This window comes from Colletotrichum scovillei, assembly GCF_011075155.1.
Source record: "Colletotrichum scovillei strain TJNH1 chromosome Unknown Contig00006, whole genome shotgun sequence".
Lineage (NCBI taxonomy): Eukaryota > Fungi > Ascomycota > Sordariomycetes > Glomerellales > Glomerellaceae > Colletotrichum > Colletotrichum scovillei.
Window position 1 is genome coordinate 2,485,468 of NW_023336264.1, and position 21,873 is coordinate 2,507,340.

The following is a 21,873-nucleotide window of genomic DNA, read 5'->3' on the forward strand; positions in this document are numbered from 1 at the left end:
GCACCTGATCCCGTCGCGTGCATCGGCCTCTGAGCCTCAACTAAAGACCCTCAATATCAAGTTGCGATACTTCATCCAATCAGGACATCTCATCAGTCAAAGAGCACTTATCAGGGCAGTCTAGACTGTGGAAGGACTCTCCCATTGTCGCGTGCCATCGGATCATGGCAAAGACATAGCGCCTACAGATGCCTTTCTGAGGCATCTCTCTCATCTGAGCCAAAACCGCCATCATGCCGCACTTCGACCAGCTTGATGCGCCGAAGAAGGGCAAGCCGATCAAGTCAGCCTTCGACAGCGAGAGCTTTGATGCGGACGGCACAATTCACGTCGCTGGTCTTGTAGGATCGGCGACGATAGCTCCTTCTCAGAGGGATGTTGCCTTAGCATCGTGAGTGAACTTATCGTGAGGCTTCCGAGCCACTGAGCCCCAGCTGACACATCCATCAGACCCGAAGGTTTATCCATCATTGATTTGGACTCACCTTACAATCCTCCTCGCCGACTCAGCAGTCATGGCTCCCCTTGGCTTGTTACTGATGTCCAATGGTCGCCCTTTGCAGTTCGCGACTACTGGGTCGTGTCCACTGCCAACCATCGCGCGCTTGTATGGAACCTCAACTTGAGAGATGACTCGACATCGGGGGCCATTGAGCATTCACTCCAAGGCCATAGCAGAGCCATCACCGACATCAACTGGTCCGCCCATCACCCCGACCAGCTCGCTTCGTGCGCCGTCGACGGTTACGTCCACTGTTGGGATCTCAGACGCCCGAGACAACCTGTCCTTACTTTCTGCGATTGGTTTGCCGGCGCCACGCAAGTCAAGTACAACCGTCAGGACCCGCACATTCTAGCATCATCTCACGACAGGTGGTTGCACATTTGGGACGAGAGACGACCAAGTGAGCCCCTGAAATCAATCGGCGCTCACACCTCAAAGATCTACGGGATTGATTGGAATCGGACAACGTCAACCAAGATTGTTACTTGCTCTTTGGATAAGCACATCAAGTTTTGGGACTATGCGAGCGACCAAGATGTCCCGGATCGCGTTATACGTACCGAGTTCCCGGTGTGGCGCGCTCGTCATACCCCTTTTGGCCAGGGGCTCCTTGCGATGCCTCAGAACGAACCAGGCGACCTGTACCTGTACGACTGGCGAACACCTCCCAAGGACCCTGAGGAAGGGCCGACTGAGCCAGTAGCGGTTTTCCCTGGCCACGGCAACCACAAGGCCAAGGAGTTCTTGTGGAGAAGTAGAGGGAGCATCACCGAAGATGCGCTAGATAACAGAGACTTCCAGCTCGTCTCTTGGGGAGAGGATAATGAGCTGCGCCTGCAGCAAGTCGATCCGTCTATCCTCGAGTCTGTGGGATATGTCAAGGGGATGGCGGCCAACAAGAATGTTGTCCTCACACGCAAAGGCGCTGCCTACAAAACTTTCCGAACGGTTGAGGACACAGTCAGCCGAGACAGGAGGAGTGCCACAATGAGCGATCCTCGTAATAGCGCGCAATACCGTCAGAGTGCTCTGACTATGGGTATGCGGTCTGGGCCGACAACCTACTCCAAACTTGGTGCGGCTTGGAAGGGCTCATCGATGAAAGCCAAAAGCACTTCCAGAGAGATGGATCGTAGCCAGGCACATATCGGCTGGATGAAGGGAATCATGATGAACAAGCGCAAGACATCTACAGACAGCCCTAGAAGGGCAGATTCAAAGGACTCCAGCATGTTCAGCCCAGGTTACATGGACGATGACAAGTGGGGAGAGCCAGAGACTATCCAGGAAGAGTTTCTCCGCATCAGCATGCAGCTTCCCAAGGTCAAATGGGAGCACATCGACATGGATAACTTGACGCTCAATGCATCCCTCAACGGACCGTGGGGCGCCAACAGCGACCCCATCTTCATAAAAGTTACAGTCGACATACCATCTAACTACCCTAAAGCCAAAGCACCAAGATTCTACATTGAGAAGACCGGCTTCATGTCAGACAAGACGCATCGGAAGATTGAGCACGAAATTCATGAGCTCTGCCAACAGTTTCTGGAGCGAAAGCAGAATTGCCTGGATGTTGCTTTCTCTTATCTGTTAGGCGAGATCGACCTGGCGGCGAGCACGAACTTCTTCAAGAATGTGAAGGATCTTGACGATCCTTTAGACGGACTTGGCTCCGAAAGCTCTAGCGAAGACGAGAACGATATTCCGGCCGGCGGTTCGGCATCCATGTCTCAAGAATTGCCTCCGAACGCAGAGGCCGAAAGCACCTTGGCACCAAACAACAGGCCTACAATTCCACCCTTGCCACGGTTCTGCGGTGCCCGGTTTTCCAATGACGGAAGGCTGGTGTGCTTCTTCCCAACTAAGGAAGAAAAGGCAAGGGCATTGCTATTCACGCCGGCAGAACCCATGCGGGAGAGGTCAAAAGGGGAGCCTGTATTCGCCGGTTTCGGTCGTCTTGCGCATGATTCTCCGCCTGGAAAGCGATATGGTAATGACGAGATGTCCGCTACAGACGAGCAGTCCGACTCTGATGTATCCACCGGTTCATCCTCTTCGAGTGACTCGGAATCAACATCTATCAACAAGATGAGCCTATGGTATCAGCCGCGACATCGTTTCAAGCGAACTTGGAGTGACAATCGCTCTGTTCGATCAAGCGGTGGCGGCACGGGAGTGGGAACCGGAACCGGCACAGGATCGCTTAGGAGGCGACCAGGCGCAAAATCGAAGAACGTCGTCTCCCTCCACGACTTATCGGATATTCTGCCTGCGAAGAAGGAATTCGCAGAAGACTATGCTATATTCGGGGATGGTGCTGAGGTCTGCGAGCACAATGCACAGGTCGCAGAGAAGCATGGCTGCCAAGATCTGGTGGATGTCTGGCGCTACCTCTCACTGATTCTCCGCCGAGATATTCCACTGGAATTGTCAAACATGGACCGTCACCAAAACTCCATTCTGATCATAGCTAGAGACGCTCTTGCGCGATTCCGTCATGAGGGTTCGCCGGTTACCAAGACGATTAATGGCAAAGACACTGCTGACTTCAACGGGAGAGTGAAGTGGGGCAATCATCCGCTAGCGAGGGATTTCATCAGCGATCTCTTTGATTACTTCGAGAAGACTGCAGATATTCAGATGCTAGCTATGTTGTCCTGCATCTTTAGTGAAGCATTCACCGAAGACAGTGTTGCTTACGCCGAATCACACCTCACACAGCCGGATACACCGCTGCCGATGAAGACTCCGGCATTTTCACTCGATTATTTCCCCACGGATGCATCTCTTTGGACTTACAACACCAGGAGTCAGACAAATTCAGCCATCACCACGCCCAGAACATTGCACACACCAATCCGATACTCTGGGTCACAAGGTTCCGCTGAAGAAATGCTTTGGACTGGGGACCCAGGCTCGAACTCTTACTCGTGCGGCGAGACACCGCCACCAAGGGGTAAAGAATATCTTGGAGAGGGGGATCAAACGCCAAGTCTCTCCACGTCGCCCAGCGGGAGGACGCTGTCGAGAGCCAACTCAGGCCTGACGTCGAGCTTCGCTATCAACTTCCCTCGACCCTTCAGCGGTGTTGCGACGGGGACAACGACCGCAGCATCATCGCCGCCTAACCATGGTCGTAAGAGACCGAGTCCAGCGGAGACTATTTTGAGTACCCTCGCCCCCAGTGCACCCGGTGCTGTCACTTGGGGAGGCTCCACCATCATGGGCGACTCGGGCACGGCTCGCACCTCTCTCTCGGACGACGAGGTATACCGCGACGATCTGTTCTCCATGGTACCTATCGGAGTGTCTGTCCATATGGAGGATCAGACCATCTTCGATGACGACGGATGGATGACCACGCCGCTTCTAGAGGCGAACCGCGCTGACATGTACGCCACGTATCGCTATGTCTACGCTGAGATTCTACAAATGTGGAACCAGCCTCTGGCCCGCCTGGAGATTATGAAGTTCAACGTGCTTCAGCAAGGCCAGGGGGGTAATGGCTCGATTGACGATTTCCACGACACCTACAGTATTGCCGATACTTCGACAACAATCCAGCAGCATCACCACGACCAACAGCACCAGAGCCATCAGGCTCAGCATCACCAACAGCAACCCCATAACACCTCCCCGATTCTCCTCGGGAAGAAGGAGCAGCTCCAAGCCCTCGTCGCCTCCGGCCGCGGTCTTGATGTTACCGGCGTATGCCGCGTCCACGAAACCCAGCTCGAGCCTCTGAAATACACTTCCGCCTCCGCGACTCGCTCGGGCGGTGCTGTCGGAGCGTGTGATCGCTGCCGCCGTCCGCAGTACCAGCTTCTCTGCGTATACTGCCGCGAGCCTGTCGACGCACTGTACCCGCCGTGTTTAGGCTGCGGCTGCGCCTTCCACGAGGCGTGTCTCGCGGAGTGGCATGCCGCCGGCGAGGTTACCTGTCCTGCTGGCGACGAGTGTAACTGCGTAGAGGAGGCATCGAGTGGGCAGGTCGAGTCGTGGGCTGCCATGATGGGCGCGCTGAGAAAGGGTCAACAGCCCGCCTCGGGTGTTTCTTGTGCTCCTTCGGGAGGCGTCATGGGTCGCGGGTTCGTGCTGCCGCCGCCTGCTATCGAGGAGCCTGATGACGAGGAGGTTGAGAGGGGCGACTGGGAGAGCGTGGCGAGCTCTGCCGGGATCCCTAGCCGGATGCAAGGAGGAGGAGCGGGCAGCGGTGCGGTGATGAGTGCCGCGCGGATCAGTCTGGGTAACAGGCTTAAGAAGTCTGCGGGCGATACCGCGGCTGCTTGGTCCCGCGCATCTAGTTTGAGAAAGGGTAGGGGTGGTCATCCGGGACCTGGAGTCGGACCTGGTTCTGGATTAGGCAGCGGGAACGGGGCTGCTGGTGGGACTTGGAGGAGCGCGAAATGATTTGGATGTATGATTCTAGTGGATTTTTGTATTATTATTGTGAGCGATGCGTGTGTGTATGAATACCAAGATGATTTCAAAGAGAGCATTGAAGTCCTCAGCTAGTATTAAGGATGCCGTGGCCTCGTAACGGATCAGCCATGGGATACTGGGCTGATCGCTAAGCCCAAAATTGTTTTGAAGATTACGGGAGTGGAACGGGTCAGATCGAATCACTTCGGAAAGATGTTTGGCCTTGAGGATGGTCCGTAGGGTGCGGGACATTTGCGGATTGATGGTTGTATTCCTGACTCCGAAGAGTGACGAATTTAGACCAGACAAGTCCGACCTTTCTCATCAGCAGTAAAAGGGACTCTTGCCCAGAAGCTTAAGATGGTTATACCCCTAATCCTGAAGTGCAAAGCTACCGAGCTGTAGCCTGTGGATTCGAACCCACAAGCGATCACCATTTCGATGTTCTTTTTTCCCCTTTTTTGCAAGAAGCACGATATTCTTCCAGATTCTTCGTTGTGTTCCTCTACCGCATAGCAGTATTATTAAATGTTTCCATCTAATCATGAAAAGATTACGCCCCCTTTTTCGCTATGAGGATTGGGGCTCTACAAAACCACATCCGGGGCCGTTGACCTTTGTGAATTGGCGATTCCATACTTGTGAAAATGTTGAAATTGTAATACTCCTTTGAGACACTGAAATGGTAATGAATAGGGATCACCTCGACTCCGAAAGACGCCGAAATGCCGTCGAACTCACAGTTATTAGGGCGCCGTGTCTTACTCGGTCATCCATATCTACAGCAGTCACACATTATAGGGAGGAGCATAGCAGACCCAGCATACACAGAAAAGCAAAGACACCTCGTATCACAAGAACCCTGATCATGTTTTCTCTCCTCCTCGGTGGCTGCTTTGTGACCTCATGAGATATATAGTAAAGCTGCTGGCTTGTGAGTCCATCAACATGTGGTCTGAGCCCAGTCCCAGACGTCGGGTCGGCAAGCCAGAAGATACGCTAGACGCCGGCTTGTCGATCTGTGGGAGGTCAACACTTGAGTACAGCGACCATCCCAGGTGACTGCATTCATGTCTTTATAAGTGTTTATGAGATTGAGAGACGAGATAGATGCCTCTACTCTCGCCATATCCGCACGGCGCTCAGCTATGGTGGCTTGAAATTCTTCTTCTATTTGACGCTGTCTCCCTAAGGTATTTACCTCCTGCCTCTCGCCTCTCGCCCACTGCCTCCTCTTGTCTCTTGCCTCTTCCTACCTCTACCGCCTGTCTCTTGCCTCCTTTTGGCTCCTTCTGCCTCCTCCTGCTTCTTGCTTCTTGCCTCCTGCCTCCTTTTACCTCCCACCTCCTGCCTCTTACCTCCTACCTCTTCCTTCCTCTTACCTCGACCGCCTGTATCTTCCTACCCCTCTTGCCTCCTCTTGCCTCCTCTTGCCTCCTCCTGTCTCCTCCTGCCTCCTCCTGCCTCCTCCTGCCTTCCACTCTGTACCTAACCCAATGCTTTCCTGGTGGGGGACGCCGTCTAGTTGGAGGGATATATAAACACGTCTCCCCTCCCAAGACTCTTCTTCTATCTCTCTTCTTCTTCAACACCAGACTATCATGTCAAGCACAGTCCCTCTCTCCCTTCCCCATCTTTTTACCCATCCATTTTGCGTGTCTTATGTTTGAGACTCAGAATGTAGACCTGCGAGGGTCAATGATCATCACTGTCCCTCTCAATGGCCGCTAGTCTTGTGAGCCACCTTTTCAATGGTGGTCTCACACCAAAGTTTGAGCCAAGATAAATTTCGCTTGCTCAGCACCGACCCGTTAATGGAAGCGTGGCGGTGCACTGTGGTATCAGAGGGTTGGACCGTCGAGCCACCCCACGACGATCACCACGCGAGCAAGGCTTCGGCTACCCGATACATTTTCCCACGCCATCATCTGTAAGATTTCCTAAGTGATATCAATTCCTGTAGGATGTGACTCTCCCCCGTGCAAAGTTGTAGGCTCAGTATTCTTCTGCAAGTCATGCCAGTAATGCCAGGCAAAGTGGCACACGGTCCCGTGTATGTGAAGATTTCATCATTGCCCGAGTGATTGTTTATGGTTGCCCCAGGTGTATGCAAAGCAAGCAGGCACATATGCAGGCACTGCCTCTCAGGACTCCGATCTGTACTTTTCCGGGGAGGGAGGGAGGGGGGGTCGCAAGGCCTTTCGCGAAGAAGGCAGAAACAGTGGTCGAGAAAACAGAAGCAAAGATGAAGATGAAGACAATGATGACGAGACAGAAGGGACGATTGCAGCGTACCTAGAGGTTTCTTTCCATAGCTATGGCCGCATTCGAGAGAAAGAACAATGAGTCAATGAGGTAAAAACGATCGAGGCTGCACTTTTGACCATCAGGCAACTCCCAGGAAGAGTCCACTTACAAGCCTCCCATTCCTGATTTCCATCTTCGGTGTCAACATAAAACAGTGTCGGAGCAGATAGAAGGTAGCAGAATCTGCTGTAATCAAAATGACCCTTCTCTTCGGGGGTGGGAGCAGGCTTTTTGAAAGCTGGATGGTCCTCCTTAGTGCCACTTCTCGGCCTGCGGCGGGCCGGGGGCTTTCTGGGGGACACCGGTGTCCTGCTTCTTCTCCGAATGAATTTGCCTTGACGTTTTCATTTCAAAAGAAAATTAGTCCGATGTAGCATGGAAAAGGACGGTTGCGTTTACCTCGACTGTGACGATGATCTAGAAGGAGACTTTCCACATCGTAGGTTGCCTGACGTGTTGAGGAATGGGGGGGGGGAGAGAAGAAAAAAAAAGGGGGGGAAAGGAAAAGTTTGAATAACAGTCACGTAAGGCCGCCTGAGATTTCTCAAGGTCAGATTTAACTGAAATGTCGGGTTGGCTGGCTGCCTATCGAGGTATTCCTCCATGGTGCGAGAGCTGGTGGGGCCCCACCTTGATTTACCCTTGTCAGGTGCCTGCAGGCCAATCAGAGGGCCGGTCGTAGACGACAGGTGAAGAATGGAGATGAAGATGTTCTCCTGTACGCCTGTGCCACATTTTGTATGTGATTCTCTGGCATGACCACTTGATGTCACTTACATCGTCGGCACCATGCTGCTATGATTTCTTCATTTGATTTATAGCGGAGATGCCTGTCTATAGAGCGATCATCACAGCTTTTTCCTGGGTGCTGTCCAACTTTACCCATCGATATCTGAGCCATCTTTGTGAACAAAATTTCTGAGATTTTCGTCAAACAAGATCAAACACTTTAGGAGAAGTAGCTGCGGTCAGGTCTTGTAAGCTGTAGTTCTAGTGCGGAAGCTCAGTGTGAGATCTTGGGCTCATTCGAAAATGAGATCACTTCCCACCTACTTCTCATTGAGGTTTCTCTCATCGATACGAGGTAGATATGTGAAGTCTTGAATTTACCGTATTATCTGTTCCGAGTATGACTCCTCAAATAATTGCGTGTGTTGAACACGTATGATCAAGTCAAGTATGTACCTTGGCAGCTGTACATCACTCATGTGTGTGGCGAATTCAATCATGACCCCAAGTCATTGTAGCGGGCTCCCACTCAGGTGATTTCAGATGCATTGAAGTAGTCAGACGCAGATTCAGACACTGTATTTCCTGAGCTCTAAGTTATTTGAGGGCAAAAAGGGGTAAGACATACCTGGGTAAGAAGGGGGAAGAGGGGAGCTATCGTTACGACAGAAGCAAAGGAAATTCAAGCAAGCAGTGAACATGGGATGACAAGAGTGAAGGGAATTCCACTTAACTCATCAAGGTGACCGTGGGTACTACCAGCCGGAAAGAAGAAGAAAAGGAGAAGCCGCCTAGGATGAGTGAGACGATTGAAGCCGCACTCGAAGGCCTGAATCATCACCCACCTGGATAGCCAAACCGCCACCACACCGCCCACCGCCCGCCCATCGACCCTTTATCTACAACTTCCCCTCCCTTACTTTCACCAGCCCCGGGGACGCCCGGGAACGCCTTAGCCTAGCGGTAAAATACCGAGCAGAAAATTCCCCTAGGGGGGTGGGGTTTTCATAGGGCCTGGGTTCAACCCCTGAGCCCGAACTTTTAGGAGAATTTTTCTAGAGATACCTTTTCTTGTTATTCGTTTTAATTTCATCATTTGGTATTGATAATTGCTGAGATTAAGTGCTCGTGGATTTTGTCTCGTGTTTGAGTGAAACGTGGTGGTGACGATGGGTTTGGCAGTTTATGAAGAGGCTCACCCAAAGGCTGAAAAGAGCCACAGACTCCGTGGTCTTGATCAGACAAGTCCTACCTATTTCCCTCAGATGACCATCACATCTTATCTCCAAGGCAACGTCGCATGGAAAAAAGGATGTGGCGATGATCTGTGAGACACTCACCACGTCTATCCATGTCGTAGATCGCCCAAGGTGGTGCAAGGTGAGGGATGTGTATGGGGAAAATTTGAGGAAAGATGGACAACCTCATCGTGCAAGGTGAGAGAAGGGCTTATACGACCTAGCCCGCCAGCCTTTTCTCAACGAACTGTGTTGTTCCACTACGAATTACGAAGTGAAGCATGTCCGGATAGCTATCAATCTAAAGGCAAACGCACAAAGGGTCGACACATCGGACGTCTTCTGCAATCACGACAACCTAGCCAAACATCATGCAAAGAGCTCTATGCATAGAACATTATTTCAATAATAAAGTACGATATACTGCATGGCATCAGGAAGCAGACCTACCAGACGGTAAGCGCCGATTAGAGGCCAAGCCCCTAAGCCTGGCAATACTTCATGGACCCTCTGACAGTCAAGATACAGGGACGTCTAATTGATCATTATTACTAAATCGGTGATATAAAGCCTCGTCGTTCGTGTCTGAGTACACCCGATCCTGCCCAAGAACGGGGTTCACCACCAAGCCGTACCGTTCGAGGTCCCGTGTGGGTAGTTGATGGGCCCTGGGATAACACAAACAGATACGACGGCAGCTAGCACGATGTGGTCTACCTTCTTACGCGGTCTCCCTGTTCACCTCTTTCCGTACCAAGCCTTTCTTTTCACGCAGTCCGTCCCGCCCCAGCATTCAGTACTCCCCTCCAGATCGATCCCTCACGTCACCCACCTCAACCCACAAAAAGCAGTATCAACAAAAACTAAAAACATACAACACCAGGTATTCGCTGGTCGTCACCGACCCAACTACTAATCCGGCCCTCATTGGCTTATCTATGGGAGAGCGGACGGGATCCCGAGTTTTCCAATGGGTATGGTCGTATGTGGTAGTTTGGGGCATCGTGAGGTACAAGGCGCCTTGCGGCGGCCCCAAGCGGCGGCCACCACAACCCATTTTCGTGCAAATGCGAGTCGCTGTCGTGATTGCCACGGCTCGTATACTCTATGGCTTTAACTGTAAAGACTTGTTGCACCAACAAAAGTGTCAATGCAATGACAGTGGACCAGAGCGTCCTGTCCCGTTTTCTCTGACTGACCGTGTGTGTGTATGGGTGAGTGCCATCTCACTCGGATCGTTTTCTTTCTCTGCAACGAGGTTCTTACACTGTTGAGCCTGTATTTCGAGGTAGCTCTGATTTCCATTTGCCGTGCTGGGGTAAAGAATCACGGTCTAGCCCTTCACTGCAGCCACTCGCGGCATGGGCTTCCAAGTTTCGCCATACCTACGATTGTGTAGCGGGCGGCGTTTGCCTGTTCGATGCCACGACTCTTCGCTCGCATTGATGCAAAACACATCGCAGGCGACAGGCGAGAGTGCAGACTCTTGTCCACTGGGCCGCGGGCACCACCGTCGAGGATTGGGGTGTAGCCAGCTTTGCCTCCGCGTCTCGGAGACCTATCGTCGTCCGATAGGTTCCGTGCCGGCTCGCCGATGGCCAGTGCGAAGCCACTATGCAGCTCGGGCCCATGACGGCAAAAGGATCTGAGGTTCGGACCTCGGTGAGAGTCCGTATACTTCCTCGTTCATGGATGTTCTCTGCTCCTCCAGCTTGGGGGCCGGGGCGAGGTCCCGAGCTCCCACAGTTCCGAGAATTGCTCCGCCGGCACCGTCACGTAATCTTGAAAGTAGCAGCGGGCAGCGGGCAACTCGCAATTGAGTCATGGAAGCTGTTTTTTTTTTCTTTTGTGTACCTGAGAGTTTTCTTGGGCTCCGTGTCCGACTGCCAACGCCGGGTGATGCGCGAACCACGATACGCAAGCACCGTTCGGACAAGGGTAGGAGAAATGGGGTCATGCCTGATCGTTTCTGGGTCTATCAGCGCGCCGGAGCCACGTTCGGCGCAAACGCTCTGACATTTCTGGCCAGAGTGGACAACGGTGTAACATCGTTGCTCATCTGCTTGCGAAGAATCGGATATTACAAAAGACCCAAAGAGGTCAACAGAGCCAACATCCAGGAAACCCACGACAAACCCATGATGAAAATGTCATGTTTTGACGATAAGCGCGGCTGATTTGGATGCAGCCTGGAGGAAACAAAAGCCAGAGGTACCTGCATGTCCGTACCGGCAATAGGGAATGTGTTTCCATGAAATGTTTCAACGCCCTTGCTTGCAGACCCAGGCAGCGGGGACGAACTGTCTGGCCTCGTGCTGCGTGCCAGGCTCTTGGAGTTACTGTGGGCTGCATGAAACGGCCCGTGTCCTTGATAGGCACTTCCCATTGATAAGCCACGATACGGATATACGATCAAGTGGGAAAGCTCAAATTTTCTCGTTCAATTCTAACCTCTTGGCCCTGGTCTCGAGCTAGAGCAGAAAAAGCTTCTTGTGCGCGGGACCTTTGAATCTTTGAAGAAGAGAAGACGGGAAAATACGAAATAGGGGTTGCCTGGTCTGGTTTCCTCGTTGGATGGGGGCGGCCAGGGACCACCACGCGCTCAAGGATCAAGGATCGTAGGCCATGGTCGTGGGGATTGGTACTAGCGACCTGCCTGCATGCGAAGAGATTCGGAATGGAGCCGGTTTCCCGTTTGGGAATCCAATGTTTCTCGCTTGACCGAGAAGTCGAAAACGCGATAAATGACCGTACGGGAGACTGGGTTAAGGCAGAGTAACCAGTCAGCATCGCGCAAGCCTTGGTAATAATTCACGGGTGTCGTTGACTCGTGCTGGATGACGATCTTTCTCGCTCCATGGTCGTGACTGTCGCATGAAATTTGAATAGCGTTGTCGTCTTAAGCCTTGCGACGATCGCCACATGAAAAAAATTCCGATAGCTAGCCGAATAGCCATGCCCGTCAACGGTATCCGTAGGCGGCCTCGCCAGACCAATGGCTGAAAACCTGATCAGAAGCGGGATGGCGGAGGGTGGCGTTTGAGGTTTGTAGGAACAGGCGGCGAGCTGTAATGCAGCTTCCCTTGAGTGTCCCCATTTGCGGCAGATGAACCCCGGTTGACTTGGACTGCTGAAACGGGATTATTGGCGACACGGCTCGGCGCAACGGCTCCTTGAGCGTTTGCTTGGTCGGCCGGACCGTCGAGCACGCCGGACCAATTGAGACGGGGTCGCGTCTCTGTAGGGAAGGCATGGAGCTTCAAACGGAGGCCGGGTCGTGGCCGGATTGCCAGGGTGGTAGAGAGAAGGGGATATCTTGTTGGCGGAGCTGGTTGGATGTGATCTGCTAGCTCAGGAACGGACCCAAATCATGGTATTAGGCGGCGCGCGGCGTGGACATGGGAGTCAGAAATGACCCGAAGGAGAGAAAACTTGGAAGACATGGTGTGATTTTTTGACATTTGCTGGACCCAGCATAGTCAGGACAGAGGAACGCAAATGTTTAGCAAATGACTGTGGTGTTGTTCCGAGGAATGCTCGTGCAGATGACAATCCGATGTGTGCGCTGTGAATCTACACGTCGTATCAGAGTAGAAGGGAGTTGCGGATGGGATTATCGCGTGCCAGGCAAAGCTGTTGAGACGCGCCAATATGCATCCATCAGACCTTGATCGTGATATGTATGGTGTGCAGCAGTGTGCACTGAGTAGTGCAGCTAAGAGGGTGTGGTGCAAGTTGTGCTAGTGCAGGTTCACGGACAATTTGCTGCAGGCGTCGACTTGGTGCATCTTGGATCATGTTTCTCTTGCATGTCAGTGGCTGTGAAGCCAAGCTTTCCACGTCTTTGCCGCAGCGTCGAGGGTAAGAGTGTGACAACCATGGACGGCACAGTCGAGAGTATGGCACAGTTGGCACTAAGGAATTCGTATGGCATTTTAGAGCTTGCATTTCCGAATCACCTATTAGTGGGTAGACGTGGAAGAGCAAAGAAAGCCCCTGCTGCTAATGACAGGCTCTGTGACTCGGGAAAGACCGCCGATCATGCTGAATGTTTGATGTCTAGTCGAATGAGATGAATTTGCAGTGGAAAATAAGGTAACAACGTTTGGTGATTGGAGAAGTCGATAATGCGAACTCTAAGATTACGTGTTGCACGTCGGGAAATATGCACTTAGGTAAGCAATGTTCATGCAGCAGGCAGTGGCATCCAACCTACCTTTCTACTAGGTAGGTACCTAAGCACCTAAGGTAGCTGGGAGGGGCGATGGAGGGGAAGGGACGGACGGGCATGACGGGCAAGATCCCACGGGCACTACCTTACTTACTTTTGTTGCCGCGGAAGGAAGAGAGATTACCTGCACTAGAGAGGCAGGCACGGTTGGTGCATTGGAAATGGCAGGCAGTGAAGGCAGGCAGGCGCAAGTGCAATTGTCAATGTCAGTGCCACTTCCATCTTTCACATGGGCTCTCGGTCCCCATTTTCGTCTTGTGTCTACGGTCTACCTAATGAGGTCAATCTTCGCACGGTTGGAAGGACGGACGTCTGTCTTATGTAAGTCAACAAGCAGAGTGCCAGAGCTATCCAGAATGGGGGGCACAGATGTTTGATAAAGGTCCAGCCCGAGGCCTCAATCTGGCATCTCAACCTGCCATCCCAGCAATGCGGAATGCCAGGTTCAGGGCGCTTCCCGAAAAGATCAGAACACCAACCTGAAGCAATGGGGCTCCGGGGTTCATTCGTCTATGGGGGAGACTCGAAGGGAGCAGAAGAAGAAGAAAAGCAAAGGGGATCTATCCGTACGATGTGTGGATGCGTAGAATAATCCGCAATTCTGCTTCGCAAGGACTTTGATCACTCGGGGCAGAGGCAGAGGAAAGAAAGAAGAAAAAAAAAAGGAACAGCGGAAGAAAAGACGAAGACACCGAGTTGGCAGGCGCATCCTTGTCAGACGACCGCACTTGCGTACCCGGACACCTTTAGGGGCCCCAGGGTGAGTGCGACGCCATCCCACCCGTCGGGGAACGACCTGGCAGGCCTGGTCACTGACAAACACGCAAAGTACTGGACCCCTGCAGGACATCTCAAATCCAATCCAACCTACCCATCCATTCACAGTCCAACTGGACCAGCAGTCCAATCCCATTGCACAATCCCGCCATCCAACGCCCACGCCAGCACCAAGGACCAAGCAGAAGAAGCACCGGGCAAGCAAAGGGAACGAACCAAGGGCAATCGTCCACCTCAGTCTACTGTCTAAGACTGCCCATCCAATTCAATTCCCATTTGACCCCCGACTTGCCGTTCCATTCTTCTACTCCACCGTCCCCGGCCCTTTCTTCCTCTCTTGGGCCTACTTTCTTTCTCAATCGCCGTCTCGTGTCGTTTCGTCTCTGGCCACTGCAGCTCCCCACGTCCTTGGAGCCCAACTCGCATTCGACTTCAAGTAGAGCCAGCACCGCTGTTTGTGCCGTCTCAATTTGCTTTGCCCAAGACTTTTCAGTCTTCGCCCTCACTACTGCTCAGCTTATGGCTACGATTCAAGGCCAACTCCAACACCATCGTGGCTCGATACGACCGCCTTCACCCTCGTGGTACCGATACCTAGAGACCCAATTCGAATCCCAGCACGGCGGCAATACATAGCCCGAACCTGCTGCACCAACCTACCTTACTCCGTACACTACCTTACCTGCTTCGTACTCCGTACTGCGAACCCTGCATTTATACGAGTACCTGGTAGTGTACACTGCATCGCCTGTCCACCAATTCCGCCTGCTCCTTCGTGCGCCACCGCACAAGACGAATACCCAATCTCGCTCTGAAGCATACCCTGCATGCTACCCGTCCCGTCACCAACCTCGACATTCACTCTCTCAGAACCCTTCACAATTCGGCTCCGTTTTCCATACAAAATCCACCAGATCAGCGGATCCTTCCCTACGGATACCACTCCTCCCAGACTCTCTTACGTCGCACTCGCGCCCTCCTCGTCCACAACGTCCACGCTGTCCCACCAGACCACAACCCGCACTCGCACTGGGTCCGATTCAACTCCCCCCTGCTGCTCCGTACAACGACACACGCCACGGGGCGAACCGCACACACTGCCTGTCACGCGTTCGTTTGTCGAGCTGGCTGCTGGCGGATCCTGCAATTGTCATTTGCAAACCTCGCCTTTCAGACGGACCCATCCTGGCCCAACCTCGCTTTTGCATCAACAAAGTCAATTGATGACACAAACCTTCTGATCCGCACCATCGCCCACCATGCCTTCCACCGGTTCCAAACGATTTGAGCTCCCCAAGCTGGACTTCAAGTTCGGCTCCTTGACCGAGGGAACCAACATCCCCCCGCCGCTCCCCAGCCCCGTCCAGGAGGTCCCCACGCCTCCCCAGACCCCGCGTGTGAGCGAAACCAAGGACTCCGGGTCCGCCGTCAAGGAAAAGGTTGAGAACAAGACAAATGGTCATACGGCAGCAGTGCCAGGCTCGCCCGCCACCACCAATGGTACGAAAGGATTCTCGGATGACACACCACTCTCTCCAGCAGCGTCAAGCAGACAAGGCAGCATCCGTCGTCTCTTCAGCCGGACATTACTGAACCAAGCATATGCAGAAGGCGAAACTCAGTCCGCCCACAACCGTCCCATGAGCCGTAGTCAAGGCAGCATCATCGACGAGAAGAAATCGAAGCGAAGCAGCGGCTGGTTCAAGAGGTTGAGGACCAGCGAGTCCTCCCCGCCACATAAACGATCCAGTATCGTCTACGAGCACCCCAACGTCAGCGAGACCAGCAGCCAAACGCAAAGCAAGCCTCAGATCACTCAGCCGCAGGCACAGGCACAGGCACCTCAGGTCCAAGGACCTCCGCCGCCCATGATCCCCGAGCTAAGCGCCCTCCAGGCCAGGCTGGACGTAGGGGACGGGGGCAGTCTTGGAGACGACTTATTCAAGAACATCAAATAATTACTGACTAGATGCGGCCAAACTCCGACATTAGTCATGACTAATATCTACAGAGCTACCGGTTTTTGGAGTCGGGAACCGGCTTCTTTGTCGAATGCGAAAGAAAAAAGAAAAAAAACAAAACCACCTTATATGCGCCGACGAGCGAACGACCGAATCCGAGCGGATGCACCAATACGATTTCCTAGCGTTTTCTTCAAGTTGAACTTCATTTCGAGCCAGAGCTGGGAGACGAAGAGGCGGGGATGGAACGGAGCAGATGTGAAAAGCAGCGGAGGCAAGATTGGAAGAAGTTATGCAAGATACCCAGCTCGCGCCGCGGGCTCATTCTGACATACGTTGTTTACACTTTCTTTGTTTTGTGTGTTTCTCTTCATCTCATTGCGCTGTCTGGGAGATACAGGCACCATGGTCCCCGAATCTCTTTTCCTTACGGGCTTATTGGTCAAACCCTTTCCTACTTCTACGACTTACCTTCGAATGTACATGTTGATGTTTACGGGTTTGATGGAGAAGCTTGTGGTGGTTAAGAAACGGTGGCGAGGCTGACGACCGATGGAGGAACGAGGAACAACTCGAGCTCGCGTCAGCTCTCACATGGCACGAGACAGTGTGCAACTATCATTGGCGAAGATGCTTTGGGCTTAGCTACGATGGCTGAAAACGCCATATCACGGAGCAATTGGCCAAGTGCATCCCGATGCCGCTGGTGCTTATGTGGCAACCGCAGCAGTAATAGAGACTACATTTTACGACCTACACTGATGTTCGCCACGTTTTGAATGGGTGAGAATGTCACTCGGCTTGCAAGGACTGACGCAACGTTGGCAACGTACCGAAGTTGGTGAGAAAAGAAGATGGTGACAGATGGACCCCCGCGTCATCCGAACCTGACGCTATGGCCCCTTGAACACATCATGTGGCGAGAGGCTTGCATCTGCAGGTTGTTCTTAGCGCGCAGAAAAGCCTAGCAAGGCCATGGCTAGTTTTTTTCTGCTGGAGAACGATGCTGCAGTAAAGTACTTCGTAGATCGCTAGAACATGTCACCATGCATTCTCGACGGTCCGCTGGAAGCTCGCTTGTACCTGTACGGAATAGCGTGCTGCCGGACCACCTGTCGTACATTACCATGCCGCATTCCCCGTGAGTCCGTTGAATACCCGGAGCCGCCGCCGTTCATGTTTCGCTGCCCTGGACGGCGTGCCGTGTCCGTCCCTTTTGCCGGAGCTGTTCTGTGGCGGTGGGAAGCTCGAGCCAATCGCGGAAACGGCGGGGGACCACCGCCCCTTTTCCTATGCGGCATGCGGCGTGCACATTCCATCCCAGGGGACGGCGCTAGTGGGCTGATTCGTCCGTCGTAATGGGAGGCACCTGTGGACGTCATTGTGAGAAGGAGCTCCAGCTACCGGTCGCCCGTTTGCCGAGCCAGAGCCGGGACCTGAAGCTTGGAGCTACGGTTTTCTTTTTTTTGGGTGTGTCCCGCGCTTCAACGTCACTTTTCCACAACCACCACACTGCGTCATTGTGCCCAATTGCCGACTAACTGTTTACAATTGACACAACCAACACAAACAATGGCGGCGAGCTTGCGCACAAACACTGCGACGACGGCGCTTCGGCCGCTGACCTCGGCGCTGCGACCGGCGGCGGGCCAAACGGCGGCGGCGCAGTACCTCCTCCCCCGTGTTGCGCGACGATACAAGTCCGGTCCGTACGGATATACCCAGGCCAAAGCGCTCGTGTTCTCCAAGGAGGGCGAGCCCAGCGACGTTTTGCAGTACGTAGTCGGCCTTCGCCCTCAGCCTCATCCTCCCCCGACTTGCCTTTAGTCGGAACGTTTCAAAACACACGAAACTGACGCTTTGTGGAAACAGACTACACACGCACTCCATCTCCCCCTCGATCCCCTCCTCCGCCGTCCTCCTGCGCGCCCTCGCGGCCCCCATCAACCCGGCCGACATCAACACCATCCAGGGCACGTACGGCGCCAGACCCCCCTTTACGCAGCTCATCGGCACGCCCGAACCCTCTGCGATCCCCGGAAACGAGGGCGTCTTCGAGGTCGTGTCGGTCGGGTCCAGGGATTCCGGGCTGAGCAAGGGCGACTGGGTGATTCCCAACGCCAGCTCGTTCGGGACGTGGCGCACGCATGCCGTCGCGGAGGCGAAGGACGTGATGAAGGTTAGCAAGGAGGGGTTGACGCCGACGCAGGTTGCGACGGTGAGTGTGAACCCGTGCACGGCGTACCGGATTTTGAGGACGTATGGGCCGGGGGAGATTCGTGCGGGGAGCGACGGGGGGATGAAGGCTCTTGATCCGGGGAGTGGAGGGTGGTTTATTCAGAACGGGGCGAATAGCGGTGTTGGACGCGCGGCGGTGCAGCTGGGTAAGTTGTGGGGGCTGAGGAGTATCAACGTCGTCCGGGAGAGGGAGACGCCCGAGGAGACGGAGGCGTTGAAGGAGGAGTTGACGGGGTTGGGCGCCACCGTCGTGGTGACGGAGAAGGAGTTTCTGGCGAGGGAGTGGCGCGATCGGCTTGCGGAGCTGACGCGCGGCGGGAGGGAGCAGGTCGGGCTCGGGTTGAACTGCGTGGGCGGCAAGTCTGCGACGGCGGTGGCGAGGAGTCTGGGGGAGAGCGGGACGATGGTTTCGTATGGCGGGATGGCGAGGCAGCCCGTCATGTTGCCTACGGGGTTGTTGATCTTCAAGGATATCAGGTTTGTCGGGTTCTGGTTGAGCAAGTGGAACGAGAGGGACCCCACGGGAAGGAAGTTTGCGATTGAGGACGTGTTGGGGATGATTAGGGAGGGACGGTTTAGGGATGTGCCTGTTGAGGAGGTTCCTTGGAGCTGGGGTACTGAGGAGGGGGTTCTGCAGAGTGCTGTTCAGGGGACGCTTGGTGGGTTTAGGAAGGGCAAGGGGGTTTTTGTTTTTGGGGAGACATGAGAGGTGTGATGTGTTGACTGCTGAAGGATGAGGTTGTGTTTACAGAGGTGGGTGTAGGATATGAGATTAGAGACTGCAGATGCAGCCTGTATGACAAGTGGTCTTCCGTGAGAGGTACACCATGTCGGGCAGGTAGCTTGAAATCAGGCGTGGGATACGACCGGAGACACCCATTGAAGCCAGCTTTGACGATCTACGCTGACGGCTCAAAGTCTTGAGTGTCGTTATCATTGTCTTGTATCTGGGAGTTGAAATACGTGATGTTACTGGAATAGTGTTTGAGACGGAGGTATCTGTGCTCATTGCGATTCTTCGCTCTCGGGTATGTCGGTTATAAGTGTCACCTTATCAGGAGCGAACAAAACAGGTGATTCCCCTTCAAGTTCGTAGCGACTTAGTACTACGTCGATATCTCTGATGACTTGAACGATTGCTTTACTTGAAGAATTCTGCCGAGTGCTGCTTGAGATATTGTTTGATGCGCAGAGTCGACGCTGGGGGTTTGGTCTTTCAGCAGGGTGTCACTTTTGATATCTAAACGAAAGGTATCATGCTCTTGAGAGGGTTGGATTTCACATACGGAACTTGTGCCCCTTGAACGTCGCCTAAATTCTTGAATTGTCCACTGGGTATTTGTGATATTAGCAATCTTTCCCTAGTTCCTAGTCCTCCCGTCTGGGATGTATGCATTTTCTGAGAGGTGGGATGTAGATTTTTACCTTGGACGCCGAGATATTAATATTACTACCCGTGAACATGACGGGAATACCAACCGAAGTGATACACTGGATAATGATTCTTGGTATGCTTTCATTTACGCACTCAAGCCACGATAGAATATGAGCGGGTTAGGTACATGTCCCACGGGCTTGAGTCTGAACAGATTGCAACCTTTTGACGTGGAGGACCTCCTCTTACTCGGCGCTCCCGTGGATGAGAATGTCCACGTTGAAGATGGAGAAATAAAACTCATGCATGTGAAATTCCGTACGGAAAGTCCCGGGGCATTGAGAAGATGTGACTGCGTCGGTGAAGAAAGTATCGTGTAGATTGTCTACTCGGTATTCCGGAATGCACAGGTACTCTTCATATCCATGGAGTGGTTAGATGCTAGGTTCCACGCCAGGTCAGATGCCGGATATCCAGAGCTCTTGTGTAATACTTGCTGCCCCGTCTAGTTGTGGAATCAGCAAGTGTTCTCCCTAGTTGTGTAGTCATGACGACTATGAGTGGAATCTTTAGGGCCGAAATCTGCAGATCAGTTCTTCGAACAAGCATTAGTTTATTATCAATGGAATTACTCTCGTTCAAATCACTCGCTCGTCCAAGCGATACCAGACTGGGCAATCCTGAGAACACCATCTTTGACCGAGGCACTCTTCTCTTCCCGTTTTCAGGGATACTACACGACGCTGGTACCACGAGAGCCATTTAGTTTGTCCCTCACCCATTTTTTTATAGAGAGAGAGAGAGAGAGAGAGAGAGAGAGAGAGAGAGAGAGAGAGAGAGAGAGAGAGAGAGAGAGAGAGAGAGAGAGAGAGAGAGAGAGATGTGTGTGTGTGTGTGTGTGTGTGTGAGTGAACGTTTTTGATATTCACGATAACGTACCGCCGCTGAGGACTGTTGAAGACAGGAGCACGACGTGGAAAGTCAAAGGAAAGGATTCCAAGGGCAATTGCAGTGAACGATCAGAAACGCCTGATGATTATCGCAGAAAATTCGATATCAGTATTACATATTGGTTAGATTGTTATTGAGCTACATGAAAGCAGGACTTTGATGTATCTTAGGCTGTTATTAATTCTTGATCATTCATAACTGCTTCGGAGAAAGTGGCGTGCAGGCAACTCTGTTCGTGGAAGTCGGGTAGCCATATTGAAGCCATGTCTTTCATACGGCAACCTCTAGACTTCTGAGGTCGGTGTCACGTAGTATGTGAGATCATCGCACCGAGAGTGTCGACGCGACCGCAGACGCCCAGATGCTGTATCCAAGCTCACGACTCTCACGTTTCTGCAAACCAGCATCCTCTCTCGCGCTGGTATCCAACATTATACCGTAGTGGACTGTCCCTCTGAAGAGTGCTGGCCACGGAAGACAGTCATCAACACGAAAACGCCAAGTTATGATGAACGGTGAGAATGGTGGACTTCGGCCGCACGAATCCAGCAAGCAGCATAACTAGAAGCTCAACAGAGAGCTCATTCCTAGCCCTCATGGATGTGGAAACGAGAATATCTACGGCTACATGACAGCTATGCTGTCTCTGGTCAACCCATAACCATGGGAACTTCATTCTAGGCGTGGTGTCGAAGACTTCCATCAGAATACTTTGCGTGAGAGATGCGTTGGAAGCAGCATCAATATTGTAACATGATTCTTTGCAACTCGGACGTTCTCAAGGGTCAGGTAGTGTCCGAGTTGACGAACAGGACTTTAGAGCTCCAACACCAAGTACCGGTTGTCACGATGTATAGTCTGGCAAATTTACTGCTTTCCCTCGAAGCAAGCTAGCAACCCGTTTTCATATCTATGGGCTTTTCCCGAATTCTTCAATCTCTATACTCTTTCTCTTCTCAACCCAAGCCATGGACCATTGCAACTCACATCTCGCAAACAATCGCCACATTCACCTCCTCAAAAACCCAGACGCGTCTCTCGACCCAGCCAGGGACCCTGCCAAACGCGTCGCTTCGCCCCGCCCAAAGAACCACGAACCGCGTCGTCCCCCATGTCATCGTCACCTCACCGCCGAC

The 21,873-nt window shown here is 52.9% G+C and overlaps 3 protein-coding genes across 3 annotated transcripts; all 3 read left to right on the top strand.

The window, feature by feature from the left end:
• Window positions 1-51: 51 nt before the first annotated feature.
• HER10_EVM0005026 (WD repeat-containing protein) lies at window positions 52-4,964 on the top strand. The gene is made up of 2 exons (XM_035474652.1): window positions 52-391; window positions 451-4,964. Exons 1-2 carry the CDS (start codon window positions 234-236, stop codon window positions 4,916-4,918), a joined length of 4,626 nt encoding a protein of 1,541 aa, XP_035332571.1. The 5' UTR covers window positions 52-233; the 3' UTR covers window positions 4,919-4,964.
• Window positions 4,965-14,370: 9,406 nt separating this feature from the next.
• Window positions 14,371-17,076, top strand: HER10_EVM0000256 (uncharacterized protein). Its single transcript, XM_035470046.1, has 2 exons — window positions 14,371-15,712; window positions 15,821-17,076. The coding sequence occupies exons 1-2, from the start codon at window positions 15,472-15,474 to the stop codon at window positions 16,168-16,170; spliced, it is 591 nt and encodes a 196-aa protein (XP_035332017.1). The 5' UTR covers window positions 14,371-15,471; the 3' UTR covers window positions 16,171-17,076.
• A 263-nt stretch (window positions 17,077-17,339) lies between these two features.
• HER10_EVM0007255 (zinc-binding dehydrogenase) lies at window positions 17,340-19,517 on the top strand. The gene is made up of 2 exons (XM_035476815.1): window positions 17,340-17,948; window positions 18,046-19,517. Exons 1-2 carry the CDS (start codon window positions 17,746-17,748, stop codon window positions 19,115-19,117), a joined length of 1,275 nt encoding a protein of 424 aa, XP_035332856.1. The 5' UTR covers window positions 17,340-17,745; the 3' UTR covers window positions 19,118-19,517.
• The last annotated feature ends 2,356 nt before the right edge of the window (window positions 19,518-21,873 follow it).